The 25,111-nt window shown below is 38.8% G+C and overlaps 1 protein-coding gene across 4 annotated transcripts in view; it reads left to right on the top strand.

Annotated features, from left to right (window-relative positions):
* Positions 1–25,111, top strand: part of LOC148650233 (cAMP-dependent protein kinase catalytic subunit alpha) — an 88,131-nt gene that overhangs the window by 52,292 nt on the left and 10,728 nt on the right. For all 4 annotated transcript variants that reach the window (XM_088603814.1, XM_088603813.1, XM_088603812.1 and 1 more), the window contains exons 2-8: positions 2,892–2,953; positions 12,992–13,120; positions 14,066–14,164; positions 16,118–16,200; positions 18,426–18,552; positions 20,370–20,465; positions 22,497–22,619. In XM_088603814.1, the coding sequence (XP_088459940.1) occupies positions 2,892–2,953; positions 12,992–13,120; positions 14,066–14,164; positions 16,118–16,200; positions 18,426–18,552; positions 20,370–20,465; positions 22,497–22,619 (719 nt within the window). The remainder of the gene's footprint in view (positions 1–2,891; positions 2,954–12,991; positions 13,121–14,065; positions 14,165–16,117; positions 16,201–18,425; positions 18,553–20,369; positions 20,466–22,496; positions 22,620–25,111) is intronic.

Raw genomic sequence — 25,111 nt, 5'->3', positions numbered from 1 at the left:
AATTAGCAAAGAGCTCAGTTGGGGCGATTGTCCTTCCCCCATTTTTTTCTTTCCTTTTCACTCTGGAATTGCCAGATATGCGTCTTGTCATACCCTCCGATTTTGCCATTGCCATTCATTGATCATTTGGGCTCATTGCCTCCACTGAACAAGGACTACGAGCAGGGGATTTCAGCATGCTCACCATCGAGCCACTATAAAGTAAACGGTATCTGACAGGCACTGTTTTTTTGTTCTTTTTTATTAGCATTAGCTGCAGACAGCAATCTTGTCTTTTTCTAACAAGGCTAAAAGCTAAAGAGCCGTAGGCAACCTGAAATTGGAACTATTGCATGGCAATCTTTCTCATCTCTGAAACTTCTGTCGTGAGTTTCAGTGTTGGTTGTGCTTCGTGTGATTACTGCAGAAACTTTCAAAGGCTGTTTAAAAATGTCCTAGGCTTTTGAATTTGTGAACAAACATTAAGGATTCCATCTTAAACCAATTTAGGGATTACGTATTGTAAATATTTCAGTTCTGTTTTCTTGTTAAAAATGAAATCAACCCATGTAAAACCTTTCTGAACACAAAATGTCCCAGATAGTTTATACATTTTATTTTTGCAGTTTAATCAGTTAAAATCTCCTGATTCCCTTGTCCCTCTTGTTGAGTGATTTGTTTCAAAGATGGAGAGAAGAGGTTAATTAGTGGATTACAAGCTTAAGACAAAGTTTTAAAAAAGAAAAAACTCATTAAGCATTCACACCGAGAGACGTTTAGGAATTTTAACTGTTGCTGTTGTGTAATTATAGAAAAACAGTTAAATGCATTGTATTTTAATTTCCTTTTCTCTTCTGCACTGCAGTGAAACTGGGCCCTGCATTAGGTTTTCTCCACTGTACTGTTTTATCTACTTTTGATGATTTTTCCAATTCTGTCTTGGTGTTGTCAATACCACAGGAGCACACAGACTGTATTCGTAAAGTGCTTTTTGAGATGACTGCAGAGACGTCTGCAGAACACCAGAATACTGTGCTGATCTTTTGAGTGTAGAGTGTGACATGTTGAACAGAAGGATTAAATTATGTTTACTGTGTTGATTTGTAATGTTTTGTTCTGATGTCCTTGTCTGAGGTCCAAAAATGGCCGTGATTTAATATTTTAGTTCCCATTTAAAGAACCAAATAACTGCAAGCATGCAGAGCCAGTTCCTGCAGACAAAGCTGTAATTCCAGTGTCCCTATTGGCAGCATAGAAAGTATAGAACATAAGGAAGTGTACAAACAAGAAGCCTGAGTTTTCCAGCTATCATTTCACCCAGTCATTTCTTTATAGATGATAACAGAGGTGGGTAGCTTGTTTTAGACTCCCAATATTTGCATTTTAAATGCAGTTCTTTCAGGTTGTGCTTCACTGTTGATTGTGAAGAAGTCCATTGGGTTGGCTTTGTCTGTGTTTTTGAGGATCTTGAATTCTTGAATCAGCTTCTCTTTGTAGTCTTCTTTGTTCAAGACTTTTTGAGGATTCCTTTAAGCCAAGAAATCTATATGGATGATCTTGTCTATCTTGATTCCAGTACAGCATACTCTTTTCACTTTTTGTGACCATAATTGTATGCGGTATCCTAAATGAGATCTTTCTTGTGTTGATTTATTTTGTTTCTCCACATTTTTCTAGAAAATAATGCTTCAGCATATAAACACCTTAGTCTTTGTTTGAAGTAGCCTCTAAAGGGGTCTGATTTCACAGAAATTTGTCTAGCATCAAAAGAAGCTATGTTTACATGCACAAAAACTGGCAAATTACAAACCGTACCCGTAAATGTTGTTGCATAACATCTATCTGTACATATTTATTTCTCACCACTCTTACAAGAACCTGCGCTAGAAACCTGTAAATTTACTCCTCCCACAATTACACTTAACCCATATAATTAGACATTACCCCTTTAATTTTGCACATAATCCACTGATCGCACTTGCCCATAAACCATTACTCATTTATTGTGAACTCATTTAATGATTGCGTAATTTGACTATGGAATAAAAGAATCCCTCATTTTGTTAAGTCTACATTGATGGACTCTAAAACATCTATTTGAAGGCATTAGTTAATGTTCAGGTGGGTAGCTGCATTAGCATGCGTAGGCTGCAAAGGAACAAGTAATAGGTTAAATTCATGCTGTGGCGCCGAAACGTTGTGTTTCCTTTCTTCTGTTTTCAGCATAGAGTAAACCTATTACTTGTTCCATTAGTTTGTTGTTTGTGCAGAACATGAATCAAGAGATACAGCTAGTGTCAACATACTCTTAATGTGAGCAGTTTGAAATCTCTGCTCAGGTGGCTGCCTCACTATCTTAAAACACTTCCTCTGGACATCGTAGCTGACTGTTATACCAGATAGATATTTCACTCTGATTATACAGTATTTTATTTCAATTCTATAATACAAACAGAATTGGACTACTACAACCAAAAGCCCATTACCTGTGAAGAAAATGAATACACTGCAATTGTCTACATGAAATGGCACCTGCCAAGTGATTAAACATCTTGAAGTCTATTTTTTTGCAAATTTCTTTTCTTTTGGACAATGATCTGGTAGTTGGATACACTACATTAATTAACAATCTGATTTTAACCTGCATAGACTGTAATCTAATAATAATAATAGCTTACACTTATATAGTGCTTTTCTGGACACTCCACTCAAAGTGCTTAACAGGTGATGGGGACTCCCCTCCACCACCACCAATGCGCAGCATCCACCTGGATGATTCATTCAATCGAATGATTCATTAAGTCCTTCTCTAGTGTTGAAGAGTAGGTAGGTCATTTTGACAGTCCTCTTTTAATTAAGATTTAATTAAACCATTTTTACATTTTTGCATGTATCTTCTTTTTTTATTACAGTAAAGGAGTTTCTCGCAAAAGCCAAAGAAGACTTCCTTAGGAAATGGGAGAACCCAGCACAGGTAAGTAATGCTGGTGTCATTGTCAGTAGCATAAAGGGGAACTTTCATCTCAATTTGTCGGCTCTGTTATTAAATATCGGTAAGAAAATAAATTCATTGACGGTGTAGAAAAAACAAACAAACCCCGAAATCACAATCCCCTGAGCAAGAGTTCCCAAAAATTGTGATGTGGTGCTGCCCTTCTTGATCACTAGTCACTGTAATGACTAACATAATGTGATCTATGCACAAATAAGTACAAGTTGTGCAGCAGACATTTCACAGCAGAAATTAATTTGTCAGCAAAACTGTGTCAATTTCGAGAGCAATATTTCTATTGAATTAAAAGACATGTACTCACAAGCCTGCTTGTTTAAAATATAATAAGGCTGCTTCATGTCACCGGAAGCTTTGTTGCCACATACTGAAACTCAGAATATGGCACTGTGCATACTTGGAAATTTAGTCTATTTTGTGATGTGAATTGGATGTTTTACAAGTTACTGTGTACATTTTATTTTTAATTGTAGTTTGAAATGCACTCATCAGTGCTGATTCTTTCTGAACCTGAAATATAAAAATAGCGTTGCAGTTTCCCTTTAACAACAGAAGACAAAACAGTTTAATGTTTTTTTTCATGAATATTGTATCTGAATGTGAATATTAAAAATTGTTTTTTGTTGAAGTTTCAGTACCACGAAGATGACAGGATTTGTGTATCCAGTTTATTAATTTGCCAAGATAATTGAAGTTCAGTATAAACTATTTCTAGGGTCTGTAACACAGATACAGTTCCTCATTCCTTACATATCTTGTTATCTCTCATACCTTATCTCTGCATGTAGAGTCAAGTCCATAGGTTGTATACAAAGCTTTAGTACTCATGTGTGTCAAAGATTTAAATATGCAATCCACAACTCACCTATATGTGTGCTCAAACTAGCTCACCAGATTTTTCTCTATTAAACTTCTGCTTAAAATTATATTTTTATATACAGTAGCTCTTATGTGGACTGCAGCATGTGGCATTCTTTGTGTGAACACCTTCACTGAACAGACACCGCCTGTTCAGCGTGAAGGTCAAGCCCTATACTCCAGAGATTGCAGGTACACGGAGCTATGCTGAGGATCTCTATCTCAGTCTCTACAAGACAGAGATTGCTGGTCTGTGTCGCATAGGTCCCATACCCCAGAGTTGCTGGTTCAATGGGTTTGCTGGTTTGTATCGGACAGGCCCCATACCCCAGAGACTGCTGGTTCATTGTGCTATTCTAGTCTGTAGTGGACAGGCAAATACCCGTGATCACTGGTTTATATAGCCTTGCTGTTCTATACTGGACAGGCCACATCCATCCATTTTGTAACCACTTCTTCCACAGAATGCTGGTTCACTGGGCTGTGCTGGACTGTGATTCCTTAAGCATAATTGCATACAGTACTTGACTCAGTATAATTGAGTTCTAATTTAGTTCAGTAATTGATAGAGGGGTCCTTGACTTTCAGTGTGCGAGAGACATGTGAGCATTATGATACCAGTGAGGGCTAGGTAAGCCCTTCTGTGCTCCGTATTAATAATGACTTTTGTTTTATATTGCCCCTGTCATGAGCCATCATTTCAAGGCACTGTTAAAATACATCAGTCAGGTAAAAGAGAGGTTCAGACACATACACCAATATAAACAATTAAAAGCGGTTTTAGGACATGATTTGAAAGTTCTGATTCACTTGCAAGATTTAATATGATGCGCTATGCTCTTTGAACAGCTTTCTTTTCCTGTTGCTTCAAGGAAAAGGAAAAAACGAGGAGCTGGCTTGTGGGCCATACCCTGCGGTTCCATGGTCTAATGTTTCCAGCTAAAGCGGTGATAAAGCTGGATCTCGAATGCACCTGCTTGTGAGCCCTTTGGGTTTACTCATACACCTGCTCCTGTCTGTTTGCTGAATGTCAGGTTGATTTGACTGGTAAAACGTGTGGGTTTGAGATTAAAAAGAGGACTTGTTCTGGGTTCCTGCTTAGCAAGTCTTAGTTTCACTTACACAACTTACACAAAACAGCGGTAAACCCCAGCACAGCTGATAATACTTAGTGAACATCATGAAATTCCCTTAATGGCAGAGAAAAAGACTTCAACTGTTTGGCTATGGATGGCAGCAAATTGTCATTGAATTTGAAAAAAAAATCTTTACAAAAGAACATTTGTCTGTCTGTTTTTTTCTTATTTAAAGCAAATTTGATATATTTAACTTTTTTTGGTTGTTTCCATTTTCCAAGGTTTAATTACATGTAATAATTGTTATAAATAAGAATATAACTGCATATTATAACCCTAATGCTAATTGTATAGTGTAAAAGGAAGGACCTTGCCACTGTAGAATTAATACTAATAGATTTTATTTAATAAGTTACAAAGTGACTTGTTCAGAAACACAATGTTGGATACATTATGGCTACTTTAAGGAAGCATGGGGCTGCACATAATTGGTGAATTATCTGGAGTCTGGTGTCATCCTGATATCATCAGAGAGTCTGAAAATGGGTATGTGGCATTTTTGACTAAACAGAATAGCCAGCTCCAGAACTCGAACTGATTCAATTACTTATTTAGATAAGAAGTAAACTCATCAGTTTTCTTAGAAATGTTTTTTCTGGTAATTGACATATACTATTTGTAAAGCCTGGAAAAACGTCCTTGAGGGTTAGAGTTACCCATCATTCTAAAGTGCAGAAGTGCATCATTCTCAGAAGTAATGTGTGTGTGTGGAGTAAAGGAGTCCTTTTCCTGACTATTTGGTTTCCTGCAGCTCTTCGCTGCTGTACTCTCAAGCTCAGTGGTAGCTAAAGGAACAGTTTATACAGATTTTCCAGCAAATCCAACTGTCTCTATCATTACCAAACATTCTAAACAATCTATAACAAATAGCTAAATGCAATCTGAGCAAATTGATAAAAGAGTCAGAAAAATCAGTTTATAATAAAAATGAGGATAGTTCTATGCTGTGTAACTGAGTGATAACAGTGTGGGTATGATTCCACACATCCCACTGAAGTAAAAAGGAGGGAGACTCTTGGGTCTTCTGTAATTTGCAGAACACATCGGTTCTCTGGAGGTACTGTAAATTCATGTCCATGTCGGGGCTGTATTAACCTAAAAGAAAGAAAACTGGGAATAATAGGAACACTGACTCAAAATAGGGTGATCTGCAGATCCATACTGGTAGGGAACAAAGTAATGTAACTTTGTGAAACTATATGAAGATCAATTAGAGGCTAAGAACCTTAAAAAAGTTGTGAATAAGAGGAGGCCATTTCGCCCATCCAGACCCATTTGGTTGCCAGTAGCAAATTGATCCAAGGATCTCGACTGGGTAGCCTTTTGCCTACTCCTTTAAGCTTTTTTACAGGAGTTTAAAAATGTAGTAACTGAGAGACATTTTTTATTGCTATATTTAGTTTTGGCTTCATTATAGGTGTTGGATTTTTGTCTGTGGGGTGTGGGCTATTCTTGCAAAGCCCTGAAAATGTTTTTTGATATGTAAAAAGAACCCAGTGCTACCACTTTACACTGTGGGGGCTGGGATTTGATAATGTGAGATATGCACATGTCTGTTCCAAGTACATTACTGTATTGACATTTTTGTGTCTGAAATAATTTGCTTGAAATTAGCTACTTTATTTATGCATTGTGAACTGTAACAAGGATGTTATACTTAACTGTAATTTTTCATTTTTGATGTGTAAACTTTGACAGTATTTTTAACATGGAAATACAAACGCAAAAGATGCAAAACAAGCCATCTTTGAGACACTTTCTAGATGTTCTTTGTGTTCTAGATTCAAGTTGAGCATCTAAATACATTGATCTGAAACCAAAAGTAAAACAAACTGGAGTTTTATCTTCAGTTTCTTGTTGGTATGATGCAGTACAATGCTGTAAACAGGCTGTACAGGCTGGATCCTACTGGATTAGGTTGTAGAGTTGCTGAGTGCTGCAGACAGCTGAGGGGGGTTATTAGCTGGGACCCAAGTGCTTGAGCTCAAGGATATTTCAGATCTTCAGATTTTTTCAGAGAGAATTAGGGAAGCTCAGCTGAAGCTTTCCAAGGACCACAAAAGATACAGCAAGGAGCGTAATGGCTGAGTTGGACGAAAGCGGGGTTGGCCCTCGAAAGCCAGCCACAGTTTAGAGGCCACTTGAGGGGCTGGAAGCGCTCTGAGGTTCCTTGGGTCAGGGGACAGAGTCCACATCGGCATCTGGAGGTGAAGCAGGCACCCAAAGGCGAAAAGGGCCAGGATATGTACTGTACTGTAATGAGAGAGTCATGCAGGGAGCTGATCCTCCAAAGGAGCTCCGAGTGCCACAATGTCTAATTGCTTCCAGAGTGGTGCTGTGGGAGTAAACAGTTATATGGTTGATGAGAAGATTGGATGCCTGATTGGTAGGAGGAGGGCTTTGCCGAGAGATGAGTCCTCAGCCACATTGCAGGATCCGGTAACTCTTCAGAATGTCACAATCTCAAGGGTCAACCAACGGCTGCGAGCCAACGCCTGCCCAGTTGCAACACCTGTCTTATAGCTTCTAGAGTTGTTTGCCTTTTGCGTATCATAGAGAAAGGAATTAGCAGGTTTTGAAAGTGGGCTGTGAGTTGGTTACAGAGCTGTATCCATGTTTTGTTTTGAATTAATTTTAAAATTAAAGGTTGCCTCAGATCACACAGTTTGCTCACAATGGCATATCTTAAAGTGCATGTCTTAATGCATCACATCTGTTCTTAGCATTGAGCTAAAGTAAACATTGTACAATGCTGAGTTTTTGTGTTTCAGATCGTTAAATACAATAGGTTAAAATAAGCAGGTTAACAGTACTTTGGATTAAAAGGCTGGTACTGACAAAAATAGAAACGTATCAAAAGGGCCCAATCCTATTAATGGCAAAATTCCTGATAGCATTACAAGCTTAAATTATATTATCTTTATACACTTCTTAAAGTACAGCAAATTCATCAAAGAATGATTCCTGGAAAAATAGTTAATAATAGTCCAGTGCTAGTTAGAAAACATGGTCTACAAGTAATTCATGAGCTTCAATGATGTGGGTATTTTACTTTCCTGCATATAAACACCCACCTAATGCCACTTTCTAAAGCATTGTGGCCTCCCCATGCTTTTTTTTCATTCTTAAATATCTTTTTAAATATCCCTGTGTATTCACCTGGGCAGAGCTGTTCAGCTGTTCAGAGTCAATGTGGCAGCGAGGACCTCTAGTGGCTTGATGTGTGGGGCTGCTGTATTTGAGACCGCTCTCTTCTACAGCAGCTGAGTAAGTGCAGTAAAGCTCACAGTCTGAAAAGGAAGTAAAACAGAAAATGAACAAATCTGTATGGCTTTGACTTCATAACATTAAAGATGCGGTTTCTGTGTTCATTTACAATGTAGGCTTTAGGATTTTGCTATAAACTGTTAGATTAGAACACTGGCAGTGTTAAGTAATTTGTCACATTCTCTTGCTTCTGGTAGGAACTGGCTTTTGAATTCCAAGGTTTAGAGAACATCACAAGTTCCCCATGTTATTTTTCTTTCCATTTCTGCATCAACATGTTAAATCCGTCTTTAAAAAAGAAAAATACTTGAAATTCCATTCCTTACAACCCATGATTTTTTTCAAACAAATATAAAAAAATAAAGACCCACATCCCAGGTGGGCTGGATTACTATTGAATATTGAGTAATGTTCATTTCCTGTATTTTATTCTTTGGCAAGACTACAATATAGATTGTTGATTCTTGATCTGATGAGGTTAGTTCCTACTGATTTAGGTCTGTAGTGTTGAAATGTGCAGAAAAAGTAGCTCCCTTTTATAGATAGATACTTTATTGATCCCGTGAGCGAAATTGCAGTGCAACAGCAGCTTAACACAGACAACACAGCCACAGTGTAACAAATTATATAATAATAGTACAATACATACAATACAAGAGTTACTCACTGTCCGGACACACAAAGAACAGACTAGAACAGAACACAGAAAAATCGTATCACACATATGAATATAAATATAGATGTAAATATAGATATAGATATAAATATAGATGTAAATGTATTGCACAGGTCCCTGGCATATATTGCACAAAAAACGGTTGTAAATGGGAAAAGAAAAAGAAAGAGAACAGATGTAGCAGTAGATGCGTTCAGTCCAGAAACAGGTCACTGTCAATGTTGCCTCTGCCCAGACGCAAGGTGGATGCGTTGTACAGTCTTATGGCAGAAGGCAAGAATGACCTCCTGTAGTGCTCTCTGTCGCACCGTGGATGAATCAGTCTATTGCTGAACATGCTCTTCATTTCTGCAAGCCTGTCATAGAGGGGATGGGAGATGTTGTCCATGATGACCTCTAGTTTGGACACCATTCTCCTCTCAGCCACTACCTCCAAGGGGTCCAGGTCAGACCCAATGACAGAGCTTGTTTTATCACACTTTATCCAAATGTTTTTCTTACTTTGATCAATCTTAGAGATGTTTTTCTGTATCTATAAAAAGTTGTTGACTAATTGCCAGAACTACTGCCTGTTAATCTTCCTTTCATGTCGATGAATATTGATTTACCCCAGCCAGCTGTTCTGAACGTTCTGAATTCAAAACGTCTTTAGCTTTAAGAACAGCATGGATAAACAGTGAACACAACACCTAACAATTGTAGTAGTTCCCCTAAAAATCTCTCCAAATCTTGCCTTTATTTCTTACCTTAATGTTTCTTCCCTTTAACTGGTGAAAGGACAGTTCATTTGATCAAACTAAATGGACTCTTGAACAGGTGTTCTTCAGTCCATTAAAATAGGTACAAACATTCAATTAATCTTGGATGAGGTTTGCTTTTTCTTGGAAGTGACTTGGTGGTGAGTGATAACCACCAGTGTTTAAAAGCAACACATTCTAATGATATTTGATCACTTGTTATGTTTTTAAAATCACACTTAAGTACAGGAAAACAGAAATGTGCTCATTGAAGTCCCAAAAGACAGATGTACTAATGGAAATTACTAATATGTCATAGGTACCAGTAAAGGTTTATTCCATGCTGGAAAGAGAAGAAAAGAAACACAACGTTTCAGCTGTGGAGCCTTCTTCAGGTTTCACCTCACCCAGTCTCTCCGCAATAGAGATGATTTGTCATCAAACTGGGGGACAAAGGAGGCGCTGTTGTGGTGTGGCAAAAAGACCTATATAATATTAATATTAATAATAATAATTCCTTACACTTATATAGCGCTTTTCTGGACACTCCACCCAAAGCGCTTTACAGGTACTGGGGACTCCCCTCAACCACCACCAATGTGCAGCATCCACCTGGATGATATGACATAAGCCATAGTGCACCAGAATGCTCACCACACATCAGCTATGAGTGGTGAGGAGAGCAGAGTAATGAAGCCAATTCATAGATGGGAATTATTAGGAGGCCATGATTGGTAAGGGCCAATGGGAAATTTGGCCAGGACGCCGGGGTTATACCCCTACTCTTTTCGAGAAACGCCCTAGGATTTTTAATGACCACAGAGGGTCAGGACCTCGGTTTTATGTCTCATCTGAAGGACGGCGCCTGTTTACAGTATAGTGTCCCTGTCACTATACTGGGGCATTAGGACTCACACAGACCGCAGGGTGAGCGCCCCCTGCTGTCCCCACTAACACCTCTTCCAGCAGCAACCTTAGTTTTTCCCAGGAGGTCTTCCATCCAGGTACTGAACCAGGCTCACACCTGCTTAGCTTCAGTGGGTTGCCAGTTGCGAGTTGCAGGGTGATATGGCTGCTGGCCATACAGTATATATCAATGAAGCCTCCAGACAACTAACAAACTAATTTCCGCCTACTGTCCTCTCCCACAGTATTTTACCACTGACTACCAAAGGGAAGTGGGATCCACCATCTCGCATCTGAAGAAGGCTCCACAGCCGAAACATTGTTTCTTTTCTTTTCAGCGTGGAAAAAACCTTTACTTGTTCCTTTGCAGTCTACACATGTTAACGAAGCTACCTATTTCAACTACATACAGTGGCTGGCAAAAGTTTTCACCCCCTTTGGACTTTATCAATTTTATTGTGTTACAGCATGGAACCATGATGTATTTAACTGAGAATTTTTGCCACTCATCAACACAAAGTACTCTATAATGTCAAAGTGGGGAAAAAATCCAGACATTTTATTAAATTAATTAAAAATAAGAACCAGAAAATAATGAATGCATAAGTATCCCCCCCCCCCAGAGTTAATACTTGGTTGGACCACTTTTGGCAGCAATAACAGCTTTAAGTCTCTATCAGCATTGCACATCTTGACACTAGGATGTTTGCCCATTTTTCTCGGCAAAATTGCTCAACCTCCATCAAGTTGGATGGGGACCGTTTTTGAACAGCAATTTTTAAATCATTCCGCAGATGCTCAATTGGATTGAGGTCTGAGCATTGACTGGGCAACTCAAGGACATTAACATTTTTTATTTTAAGCCACTCCAGTGTGGCTTGTGCTGTATGTTTTTGGTCGTTGTCCTGTTGGAAGATGAAGCACGTTTTCCTCCAGGATTTTTCTGTCCTTAGCTTCATCCATTTTTCCTTTTATCTTTTTGGGTTTTCCAGTACCTACCACAGAGAAGCATCCCCAAAGCATGATGCCACCACCACCATGCTTCACTGTAGGGATGGTGTTCTCAGTGTGATGTGCTGTGTTAGGTTTGCGCCAAACGAAGTTAAATTTTGGTCCAACTTTGGACCATAGAATCTTCCTCCAAATTTTTTAGTCTCTCACCTGCTTTTGGGCAAACTTCAGCCGAGATGTGATCTGAGTTTTTTTCAACAAAGGCTTTCTTCCTGCCACCCTTCCATACAAGCCAGATTTATGAAGTGTGCGTGCTATTGTTGTCTCATGCACAGTTTCTCCCATCATAGAGGACTGTAACTCCTTTAGAGTTGTTATAGGCCTCTTGGTGGCCTCCCTTACTGCGACTCTTCTTGCCCAGACACTCAGTTTGGGATGACTTGGGAAATTTTCTTATATCCTTGCCCTGACTGGTATTTTTCAAGGACCTTGTCTCAGATCTGCTTGGAATGTTCCTTGGTCTTCATTGTGTAGTGTTTCCTTGAAAATGCACTAACTAAGTGGGGAAGCTCCCAGACACAAGTGTATGCGAAAAGATGAATTCCTAATGCAAGAAATTGTATAGGGCTAATAAAGAAACATTAAACATTAAAAAAAAAAATATTCTGAAATCATGTGAAACACCTCAACTGCACACAGGTGGACTCCAGTCAAGTAATTATGTGACTTGGAGAAGAGTGTTGGTTACTTCCGAGGTAATTTAGGTGTGTCATAGCAAGGGGGTGAATACTTATGCATTCAATTATTTTCAGTTTTTTATTTTTAATTAATTTATATTTTAATTATATTTAATATTCAATTTAATTTGTTTAATTATTATGTCTGGATTTTTTATTCACTTTGACATGGACTACTTTGTGTTGATGAGTGGCATTAATTCTAAAATACATCATGAAATGTGACCCAAAAGGGGGGTGAATACTTTTGCAAGGCACTGTATGTCATTGGTGCTGCACTTTGAGTTTGGTTAATGCTGCCTGTTCCTACCATGTTAAAGATTCAGTTTCTTTAACCATAGGCTTCAATACTGTATATACCCCAGAGTTTAGGTGATTAAAGTGGAAAAATAAAAAGAAAAAACTATGCGTTTTTCAGAATTTAAACTATAGATTCAGTCTTGGAAAGCCAAAATAGATTTAAAATTTGACTCTTAAAAAAAGCTTGCATTTGCAGTCTGTTACTACCAGAAGGTGGATATTATAATTGATTTTATAATTATAAAATTAACTTTTAAGTGTATATTAAATTGTCATCTGTTGATGGTGATCATTTCATTATTGGGTGTGACCTTTCTATTGTGTGGCCAGAAGACCTTCTACAGAGAAGTGCTACAGGGATACATTCATTCCCTAATTTAAATCTGCATCCATAGTGACCCATGACCCATGTATTCTAACTGCTCTGTCTCCAGAACACTGCATCCCTGGACCAGTTTGAGCGGATAAAGACTCTAGGAACCGGATCTTTTGGCCGGGTTATGCTTGTGAAACATAAAGAGACGGGGCAGCACTATGCCATGAAAATTCTGGACAAACAGAAGGTATGTTCATCTGCAGTTGTCCCAGTCTGCTCTGCATCACCTGAAATTTTTTCACATTTCTGCAAGTGGGATAAAGGTACATAGGTGCTGAATTTTTATTCTGCTGTTTCAGAGCTGTTGAAATCTGCTTGGAGCTTGTTATAAAAGTACAGCCTACCTCTATATGGGTTGTGACAGAGGAGAAAGGTGCTGAGATTAATCTTGTTGCAAATCCAGGGAATTTTCCTACTTTCGCTTCATTCAGGCTGCTCTACAACTTGAAAATTTTCCTGCGTCACTGCTCCCAAAAGAGCCATTTTAAACGCATTGTCAAGTTGCGAAAAAAGAAGCTGTCATAATGTAGTAGGGAGCTATATTCATCAAGCCTATTCTGCTATGTTAGTAAAATGTTCAATGAAAGCAGAAATGTTAAACTACTTATTTTACAAAACCAAAAAGAAACGTAAGTATTCTATGAGATGGAAATGTCTCAGAATATATAAAAATCAATCTCTGTCCTTGTGAGGAGTTTGACAGTATAGCCCCTGGCCTTCCCAACTGCAGTTTCTGGGAAAGCCAGAGGTCAAGAATGTATGGTTAATCAGAGTATATTGTCTTTTTTGTCTTACTGTCTTGTGAGAATTTCAGAAGGAGAACCATAGTTAGTAGAGACACGAGACAACAGCATTTATCCAGGTGCCTGAGGAGGTGGATGGTGCCAGTAGGTGTGGCACCTGCTATTCAGTTTATTTCTTAGGTCCCCTTATTCCAATTTGAAACACAATCTTTAAAGGGTTAACTTAACTCCCGGTCTTTGACCTTCCATTAGCTTCTGTTGGTTCAATCTGTTTAATGAGAGCTGCCTGTCCTAAACCAGGAGAAAAAATGGCAACTTTTTTAGAAGTATTCTAAAAAATGCTGGTTTAATACTCACATATTCCTTTCTCCCTCTTCTCCCCATTCCAGGTTGTGAAGCTCAAGCAGATCGAACACACGTTGAACGAGAAGAGAATCCTTCAGGCTGTGAGCTTCCCCTTCCTGGTCAGGCTGGAGTACTCCTTCAAGGTATGTGGCCTACTGAGTATGCAGTATCATGCAGACAGTAAATAATTCGAATATCAAAGTGGGAAGCGCTAAGGTAGAAGAGGCTACTTAGGTCTTTGTGTTGACACATCATTTACTATACATCTTCTAGGTGGGAAAGCAATCAAATAGCCCAAATTTTAGGATTTACAGTATAAACCATAGTCCCAACTGTAGAATGTAAATCAAGGGATGTCACGTTAAAATAGTATAATACACTAAAAAGTCCTACTTTTGAATGTGACATACAATTTTGATCACCGTGTTACAAAAAGATGTTGCTGCTCTGAAATCGGTCCAGAGAACTACAACCAGATACATTAAAGGACTTAAGGGAATGTTCTACAATGACAGGCTCACAGAACTGAACCTTTTTAGTCTTCAGCAGAGAAGACTGTAAGGGGATGTGACCCCAGTATTCAAAATTCTGAAAGGCTTTGACAAAGTCAACCCAAGGGACACAAGTGGAAACTATACGGAAGTGCATTTAAAAGTGAGATTAAGATGTGTTTCTTTCTGCAAAGGTTTGTTGGAGAATGGAACAATCTGCCCGGCCATGTTTTTAAAGTCGATGAACTATATTCCTATATCCAGTTGGTTAATTTGATTTAGCCCAACTGGTCTGATTTTGACTATTTAAAAACCACTGAAGTGAACAGGTCTGCTCCTGCTCAAAGCACAATATCTGAGCAACTTAGATAGAATGAGCCAAGGGGTGGAGATCTGGTGAGTAGGTCTACCGACGCTTCTGTTTGCACAAAAATCCAAAGCAGGTGAGACTGCTGTCATTACAGTAAAAACTTCCTTGCTCAGGAGTCTTCTCTTTAGTTGCCTGCTAGTCCTTACTGTAATAATAAACCTAAGTGAAATCTAAACATTGCTGGTATTCAGCCCAGTTGTGGTCTGTGTTCAGGACAACCAGTATGATTGGAGTCAGGCTGGCATCTTTGTGCCATTGGGCATAATCACATACAAGAGCTCTGCCAATCAGAAACACATCTTTTTTAATGTAAGTGAAGCAGCTTGTTTATGCTCTATGGCAGAGTTCAGACATCACTGCGTCACACAAGGAATATACCTTGCTCACTGAGCTGTAAGAAGCAGCTAAACCACGAGAAGAAAAGGACCCTGTCTTTGGTGAAGAATACCATTAACCTGTTCTTTGGTTGACTTGATGCAGCCCATTGATTAATTTAAAACCCATTATTCTAATCATGAATTTTATTTGGCTTTTGTTTTTTCTGTTGTTTTTTTTGTCTGTAGCTCTGCTGTGTTTTGGCACCCCATAGCGTTTACAATGATTTGTGTTTTACAAGTGTGAACTAAGAGGCAGTGCTTTGAAGACCAAAAACATGTTGCTGAGTTAGACGTCCAGTGTCCTTTACAAAATAGCTGCATGATATCCTTGGATAAGGAGCCAACTAGCAACCACATGACATGGGAAGAGGCCTCCTCTCATTCAGAAGTCTTGTCCACCTACAAGACAGAACCATTACAGTTTCATTTTATAGGAATCCCTGCACAAAGACAACTGATTGGAATTGGATCAGGATTCAACACTGCTCCTTTTTACTCTGATTGTGGCAGCCCCTGACATAAACCCTTATTTTTAATGAGTCTTTTTTCTAACTCATTGTTCATGCTTGTTTTAATTTTTCATACAGTGAAGCTCAGTTTCTTAATTACTTAATTTGAAACTGCACAAACATCTGTCTACATTGCCTGCTTGGAAAATAGGCAGAGAAACCCTTTGTCCAGAGGCTGAAGAGCAGGAGCGCCTTTTTGCTAATATTGTGCATACAAGTTTAGCAACCACAGAGGGAAAGCTTCCTGTAACAAGACAGTAGGAAGTATTTGTTTGTGTGTCTTTTTGGAGGGGTGTCTATGCCCAGCAATTGCTAGTTCCTGAGAGTGATTTCACCTGCTTCCCTTCAGGACAACAGTAACCTCTACATGGTCATGGAGTACGTTCCTGGAGGCGAGATGTTTTCACATTTACGAAGAATTGGCCGGTTCAGGTAAGTAGCATTCAAACCACCACTTTATATGCGTTTTCATATATTAGTTCATCCCAAAATCCTGAAATGTTGTGACCGAGTCAGTTCAGGAGACTGCATCTGCACTTGTGTACTAGAGACACATGTGGAAATTAGGTTTAAGATGAGCAAGATAAACCAAATGGCCTTCTTGTCTGTAACCTTTCTTTTTTTCTAAAACATGTATAAAGTATATCCTTTTGAAGAGGATTTTACATGGCTCAGCTGAGATACCTCCGATGTGAAGGTTAGTCCCTATTGTTTTGTGATCATCAGGGTGATGCCTTCAATATTTGGAAACATTATGACACAATGAAGGAGAGAAAAGGTATTATCATACAAGCTCAAAACCAGAATTCAAATGGGCAGAATCTGGGTTATTTTGCCTTCATAAAGTGTTCAAAAGCCCTCTGTAGGTACATACATCTTGAGTTATGTGTACTAAAGTATAAAGATGATTCTATTTTTTATCAAATGGTCGTTAGCACTAAATCTAAGAAAAAAATTAGTTGGAGTATATTGCCTTTGAACTGATAAGGATTCTGTGTTGTTGCATAAACACTGACAATGAGGCCTAATTGTTAAACATTTGCTGAGCAACTGTTTTTTGTTTCAAACATCGATGGGGTCTTAACCAAGACTCAAGATTCTCTCAAGATCCAAAACTGGGTCTGCATATTCCTCTTCTTCAGGAGCAGGGATGTTGCTGCCACTCTGCAATCTAAGAGATGTTGCTTGGCGCAGGGCTATCTGTTTAAGAGTGCTGCAGCTATGTTCATAGACCACTGGCCAGTTACACAGAACATTTTAAAATGTCCTTAATTTTCACTGTAAATCCTGGAAATACAGTATTTACAGTTTTATACAGCCATTATAAGTATACTGTTAAAAATTGGGGGTAATGAAATTAGAGGAAAATCAGCAGCTGACCAAGTGGAATAATCAATAAGTAAAATAATCATAACCCCGAACTTGTAAAAGATGTTGCTAAGAATATACCACAGTTATAATAAGATATGATATTGGTATAATAAGAGACGTGAATTATTTTTCTGGCACAGTTTTGGTGAAAAGAATATTAATTGTGGCACACTTGTTTAAACAAATACACATAACAAATGACCATGTACACACTAAACAACACACATAAACATGCAACAATGTACAAATTTACAAACAAGGTGTCCCAGAGGCCTAATGTTCACCCAGAAAAACCCCAGAGTGCTACCAAGTATTTGACTCTAACCAATGAAATACTTAGCTTCAATCTGGTCTACACGGGTGATCTCGAAAAAGGAACTCTCACCTTGGATGTCTCGTCTGTCCTTTCTGTCTCCTCCTCTCTTGTTTGTTTATGTTTTCTCCTCTTTGTCCTCTCCTGATCTGATCTTGTTTATCCCACACTTTTGACACTCTTAATCATTTATCCATAATTTAATAAAGGTAAACCAGAAGATTCTTTTGATCAATGTGTCTCACATCCAACACAATTAAGTAAACATTCCTCAGTTTTAAGCTCTAAAAAGTGGAAGTTTTGACACTAGCTAGGCATTACTCATTGTCTCTAGATACTTTAAGACACTACTGTAGTCTCCTTTCATATTCTGTAAAATAAATATAATGTATTTGCAGTCCATTTTGCACAGTTGTTTGACAAAGAGAGCTGTAGGCATAAATTATATGGTACAGGCATGGTTTTGAATATTGATGTACAGTGAATGTTATGGTAGTATGAAAAAATAATTAATCTGCATTAAAATTTGAAATAAGAAAACACTATTTAACCCATCTGCTTTTTGACCTTGACACTACCCTGATGCTCTAGCACTGAGAAAGGGAGAAAAAATCCTAAATTAAAGGGAGCAAATCTGACCCTGACATAGCTTGACAGAGTCCCAAGACCACCGGCCTAGATACCTGAAAGTCTTATACTGTTGGATAATTTTTGTGTTCATCCTTTCTTTTTGTGAAAAATTCTGACATCTTAGTCTTCACATCACCTGGTAGCTGTTACAAAGGTTCACCACCCTTCACTTTTCAGCTCGGGAGTAGGTACTGTATTCTTGCAGCTGTGTCAGGTGTTATACTGGTGGTGAACAAGCACTTGACATCAGATCTGTGAATGAAAAGTCTCTTAACAGCGCCATCGTCAGACAGGCATTCGGTTGACACATTCATTGTGCTTATCTTGTGTCTTGTCCCTGCAGTGAGCCACACGCACGGTTCTATGCTGCTCAGATTGTCCTGACCTTCGAGTATCTTCATTCCCTGGATCTCATCTACCGAGACCTGAAGCCAGAGAACCTTTTAATAGATCAGCAAGGATACATACAAGTGAGCACACTCAGTGGTACAGTGGTCCGGAAGTGCAAAATACAAGAACAAAAATGAGTGCACAAAAATAATGACACAACACACACAAAAAAGAATTCACATAAAGCAAAAAAGAGTGCACAAACTGCAAACAACAACAAAACAAACAAAAATGATACAACAGAAACAAAAATGGGTGCACAGACAGAAACGTGCGCACAAAATAAAATATGTTCAAAATGGAAATGGGTTTTCACAACGGACATTACATCTGTTGTTAGGTAAGAGGACAGCACTGAGTGGAGTGCATGTGTTGAGTTCTTGATGAGACGTTTCTGTACATTTTCTAAAATCTTTAAAAAACAGCGTGACAGTAGGATGTTCTGTCCGTTTTGTGGAGGGCAGCTTTGTTCGTTTTGCACACATTACAGGAAATAAGTAGGGTTTCTTCATGAAAACCCTGAAGGGGCTTCAAGGAGAAATCACGTGATTTCAGGTCATTGTTAAGGTGCAGTATAATACACGACATTATCTATTGGAATACTGTACAATAAATAGTGCAGGAGAAGTATTTCACAACCTTTCTTTTTTGCTACTAGATCAAGGGAAAACCTTTACACTTTCCAATTCATACATTTACTCCGTTGGGCCCCTAAGCAAGGCCCTTAACTCCAACTGCTCCAGGGGCGCCGTACAATGGCAGACCCTGCGCTCTGACCCCAAGCTTCTCTCCCTGTCTGTGTGTCTGTGTCTCCAAGGAGAAAAGCTGGGGTATGCGAAAAGACGAATTCCTAATGCAAGAAATTGTATAGGGCTAATAAAGAAACATTACATTACATTACATTTCAAAGACCAAAAGCGACTGGGATGAAGTCAGTGGTCTACATCTAACAGGAAAAAATTTAAATCAAATTTTGTGCACTGTTTTTCTTTGTGTTTTGCATGAGACTGTACATGGTTTTGAAAGCTTCCACTTTAAAATCGAAAAAGCCTGTGATACTTAAATTCAAGGTTGTGTAAGAGTATGCAAACATTTTAAGCATTATTCTAGTGACAGTGAAGTTATAATATGGCAAAGTAGCTTTCCTGCACAAACCAAGATGGTTGCACAGAAACCATTTACATCCTATTCCATAAAATGTATGTATATCCTGTGTAAAAAGTGTTTGGCTAATTAAGTCAAAACTTGGTAAGCATCAGTTTTGGGAAAGTGCAATTAAAATATTCCGATGTGGGCATCCGGTGTGAAACCAGGTAGCTGTCTGTCTTTTTCCTGACAGTTCAATCCGAGATGTTATATTGCAAAATGATGGCAAAAAGTCCTGCTGTGCCAGTTGGGCTGAAATTTCACCAGTACTAAAACCTTCTTCAGACTTGAAGCTTAAAAGGTTCTGCAGTTTGTTTTCTGACCATACTGGGTCTTCACCTGCTTGGAAAACACAACCTGTAACACAAACAATTGTAATAAATTTTGATCCTATACAAAGTTGTTTGGCCTGGAAGCCCTCAAAATCGCTTGTTTTCTATTTAACATTTTGTAAGGCATCGTGATACTGTTTTCCTGGTAACTTGAAGTTTTCTATTAAATTTCAGTTTTATTGAACATTAAGGAACATTTGGTCTCACAGTTATTTTAAACTGTGCAATATCTGTGCAAAAGCTGTTAGATGGAAATTAAATTAATTGAATAGTTTAAAATGCTGTGTTTTTCTTTTCTGTTTAACAAGCACAGGTATAGGTATGTGTACTACTAGGTGTTGCCTGAGAGAGAAAGAGGACAGAAGTTGGAATTGGAAAGGCTGGAATAAGCATGTCTTCTTATGCCTTTTTATTGTCAGGTAACAGATTTTGGGTTTGCCAAGCGAGTGAAAGGTCGGACCTGGACGCTGTGCGGCACTCCAGAGTATCTGGCTCCCGAAATCATATTGAGCAAAGTAAGACACTCCAAAAAGGTCCTCTCAATATTTAGTCAGATGGTGGAGATGGAAACTAAACCCATGCGTGGAGTTGGCAGGCAATTTGCTGAAATGCTACTAAAGTTTACCATCAAAACAACAACTTGTTTCAATTGGTACCTCACAATCCATTAACTCAAGACACTTAATAATAGAAAGACTAAACAGTGGAAGTTGGTAACAAAAAAAACAAATGAGTAAAGAAATCTAAATAAGAACTATTTTAAAACAAGATTTTAAAGTTCCTACAGCATCCAGTTCCAAAGTATGTATGCAAGACAATCTTTGTTAACTGAATTAAATGCAAATCATATACAGACTTCAACAGAACATTAGTTACACGCAGGATATAGCATGAATAAATCAACATATATCAGAAGGAGACATTCAGTTCATTGTAAATAAGCACTAAAATGTTATTAATTAATTTCCCATAACAGTTGTGTGCATGTCCATGCCAATGTTCAGTTCACTCCCCTCCAGAGATCAGAGCAGTAGAAAGTACTGTAATTAGATTATAATATCATTAAACTGAAATTTGTATTGATGTTACACAGTAAATGTAGAAACATAATTCATAGTAGCTATAAAAAGAATGAAGATGAAGCTTAAAGTAATGTCATTTCTGGCACTCGGTATATTAACTGGGCAGTTGTCAAAACTGTTTGTTTAAAATTTCACGATCAATTCACTTTTAAATTCAACCTGACGTGTTCAGATTCGATTTGGTTCATTATAGAGCAGTATGAATAACAAAGTTGAATAGGAAGATACAGTAAGCTGAGATCACAAGAAAAAGAGGTGTCAGTCCATCTGGTAAACAGGAAATGAGATTAAGGAGCAGCTCAAGGTTAGCCTCACCAGCTTCTATAGTCAGTGTGGGAATATGCAGGGAAAATGTACGAAAAGCATTTTGCATACTTGATAAATATCTCCTCTTTGCTGACTTCATTTTAAATGATAAAATAATGTATTTCTGTGGAGAATGATAAACACATAAAACACTCTCGCATCCATTGTCATGTTAATACATTTCTGCCAAAATGTGGACTATTTTCCATAAAAAAATTAACTAAGTTAGCTTGATAATGGCTGTGTCAACACAAGTGAATTTGGTGCCAAGATACATAGAAGTGAATTTAAAAGTTCCAGCTACACTCTGTGTACATATTGAGAATTGTCACAGAGTAAATGAAACCGGACTGAGGTTGTTTGAATTGGCCCAATTTATAGCCTTAAAAAAGGGGCATTTTTCTTCTTATTTTTTTTCCCCACAATGGTCTTCTCACTTTGCGATTTGCTTCTTTTAACATTTTCCACTTACTAAATTGGGAGCAAGTTTTGCATCTAAAGCAAAATGCTTTTAAAATTACCATGAAAAAATCTCTAAGGTCTCTATGCCATGCAGTATAGCTTAAATAATGAAAGACAGTTTGTTAACTACCGTTTTATTATTAAAGCAGTATTCATTGTATCACATGGAGTTCTCTAAACAAAAGAGTGTAAAAGGTAGTCCACTCAGATATAACCATTGCAACTGAGCCCCCGTACAACAGCTTTCCTTTACGACCCTAGCAGCAGCGCCTGGGCTCTTTCCACAACCAGCCAGACAATACCAAATGTACATCAAACTGCTTACTCACCAGCTCCAGCAATAATAATAATAATAATAATAATTGTTTACACTTATATAGCGCTTTTCTGGACAGTCCACTCAAAGCGCTTTACAGGTAATGGGGACTCCCCTCCACCACCACCAATGTGCAGCATCCACCTGGATGATGTGACGGCAGCCATAGTTTAAAGCCGCAATATTAAAGGATTAGCCTGGACTTCAATATCTAAGGTGGCAGAGCTTTTTCACACGTTACCTTGGTTATGCATGGTTATTGTCAGACTTTTCGCTCCTTGTATGGGCTGTTTTACTTTTGCGCACACCAGCAATAATGACCCAGTGGATAAACTGCTGCTGGACCTCACTGACTGCCTTCTTTGGCAATGTTTCCATAGGGTTACAACAAAGCAGTGGACTGGTGGGCCTTGGGAGTGTTGATATATGAGATGGCCGCTGGGTACCCGCCTTTCTTCGCAGACCAGCCCATACAGATCTACGAGAAGATAGTCTCTGGGAAGGTGAGCGTTCTTCCAGCTATTCATTTCTCTTATAGCTGCAGGAGCTGGGATTGATACGTGTCTCTGTAATGGAGATGTTGGTTAGGCAAATTCTCTTCAGGTTTCACCCAGCCACTACTGTTTGAAAGGTATGATCAATAGGTGAATTTTGTATTGTGTAATGGAAAAAGAGGTTGTTATTAAAGCTACAAATCCCAGTTAACTTTTTTCAACTTTTTCAGCTAATTTTTCAGTAGTCATGTCATAAAAAATCAACTGCTTCTTCCAATTTTGGGTTACAGGGGAGACAGAGTCTATCCCAGTAAGCAACAGAATATCCTGGACAGGGTGCTAGTCTATCACAGGATAGACAATCACAAACACAGACGCATACATCTCATACCTGGTCCAATTTTCCCAGATGCCAATTAACATAGCAGCATGTCTTTGAACTCCAAGACAAAACCAGAGCACCTGGAAGAAATCCACAAAAACTCTATGCAGGTAGAACCCCAGGAATTGAGCTTAGGGACTGTGGCAGCAGTGCTACCAACCGTAATGTAAGATGTAATATTTGTTTAATTTGGACAGCGATTTTCATCTCAAGGCGTCCCAGTGCAAAATACACATACTGTAGAAGGGGCCTACTTTTTCCACCGCTTATGTGCAGCACCCACCTGGTTGGCACTAAGTGACCATTATGGGCCAATAGCCCCACTACGCAACCTATCAGCTGGTGAAGTGAAAAATTACTCTGTCATTTGAATAAAAGAGAAAGTTTAGGAAGATCACATTGTAGAAGCCCAGAGTGCAATTTAGCCAGAACACCTGGGTAACAGCCTTACAAACTGCTTCACAGGGTCTTTAATGTCCAAGTAGCCAAGGTCATGCTGACGCAGCTAACCACCTGAAGTATCTTGGTTTAATGTCTCATTCAAAGGACTGTACCTCCTCCAGAACAGTATCCCAGGTCACCATATTGGAGTATTAGATTGGAAATGCTCACCTACTGATTCATCAACACCAAGATACTGGTTTTCCTTGGAGGTCTCCCATTCCTGGACTAACCAGATCCGGCCTAGCATAGCTTCTGAGATGTGACAAGATCAGGCTAGAAGGTGGTAATGCCGCTGTAGTATTAGTAAACCCACTATATTGTATCATCAAGCTTACACCCCTATAAATTCCCATTGCTTTTAAACAGGCAGTGCCCAATCAGTCAACACATTAAAACTATTGAAAATCAAAGTAAGCCAATAAAAACTACAAGGCAGGTGTCACTGGTATAGCTGTGTTCTGGCTCTGCCAGGAATCAACTACGGTTGGTTGTGGACCTGAAGCAGAACCAGCTCCACTCAGGAGATAGCAGCAAACCCCGTTGGACCACAAGGCCGAGTTTTCCACTGCAACAGAATTATACACTGTCTAGGTCACTGACACAGTGCCTCTGAAAGAATTCCCAGTTTTAACCAGATGTCAAAAGGGGGATACATGAGCGTTAAGAAGTAATGACTGCCTGTTTTGCAGAACTAGAAATTGATCTGGAATTTAGAGTGTTGGTAAAATTTCTTACTATAAAAGGTTTTCATACACACAAGCAGCTCCAGTTTCCACATTGTCAACAGCTTGTGCCAGTGGCCACTGGATATTACATTCCATCAGATTATCGATATAAACAGCCCACTTCTTTCTCTCTGAATTATAGTTGGAATTGAAAATAATTCTGAAATGTACAAAATTCAAAGTGTAAATAATTTTTGTAAGTGTCTTTACAAACTGATTTAAATCCCTTCCTGTCACTTGCGATATTGGCGTACCTACTGTTTCACAGTGTAGGCCATGCTTGAATCCATGTTGCTTTGGTAGACACCTGCCAGCTGCCTATAGCATTGATGAGAACTGCTTCAATGTCCCATTTGATGCTGGCTCTTCAGTGAGTACTTTGGGGCTAGTCTGGCTAGGCAGCACACATTTCAGAGGAAGATGTGTTTACTGTCTTTATACCCAACTGTGTTAAAGAGCTGTAGCATTGAGCCAAGTTGATTGACAACTGCCATTTTCAGATTGGGGATAATATATCAAGTCAACAAAGAATATATTCCGGATTTCAAAATATATGCTGTTCTCAGACTTCAAAAGAAGTTAGTATCCAGATGCAAGAACACCTTGAGTTAAAACTCACCTTAATTCATCCATCCATCCATTTCTAACCACTTAATCCAATACAGGCTCTCGAGGAACCGGTTCAAGGCAGGATACCCTCGGACAGGATGCCAGTCACTTGCAGGTCACACAAAGAGACATACACACTTACACCAGGGGCTGTTTTCCTAGAAGCCAGTTAACCTACCAGTATGTCTTTGGGCTGTGGGAGAAAACTAGAGCAACCAGAGAAAAACAATCGTGAACATGGGGAGAACATACATTCTCCATGGAGATAGCACCCCTGGTCCAGAATTGAACCAGTACTGGGAGGCAGCAGTACTTACTACTGTTCCACCATGCCACCCAGC

Source organism: Lepisosteus platostomus, chromosome 13, assembly GCF_059453375.1.
Source record: "Lepisosteus platostomus isolate fLepPlt1 chromosome 13, fLepPlt1.hap1, whole genome shotgun sequence".
In the NCBI taxonomy this organism is placed as follows: domain Eukaryota; kingdom Metazoa; phylum Chordata; class Actinopteri; order Semionotiformes; family Lepisosteidae; genus Lepisosteus; species Lepisosteus platostomus.
Note: the sequence above shows the minus strand (reverse complement) of the source record. Positions and strands in the feature narration are given on the sequence as shown.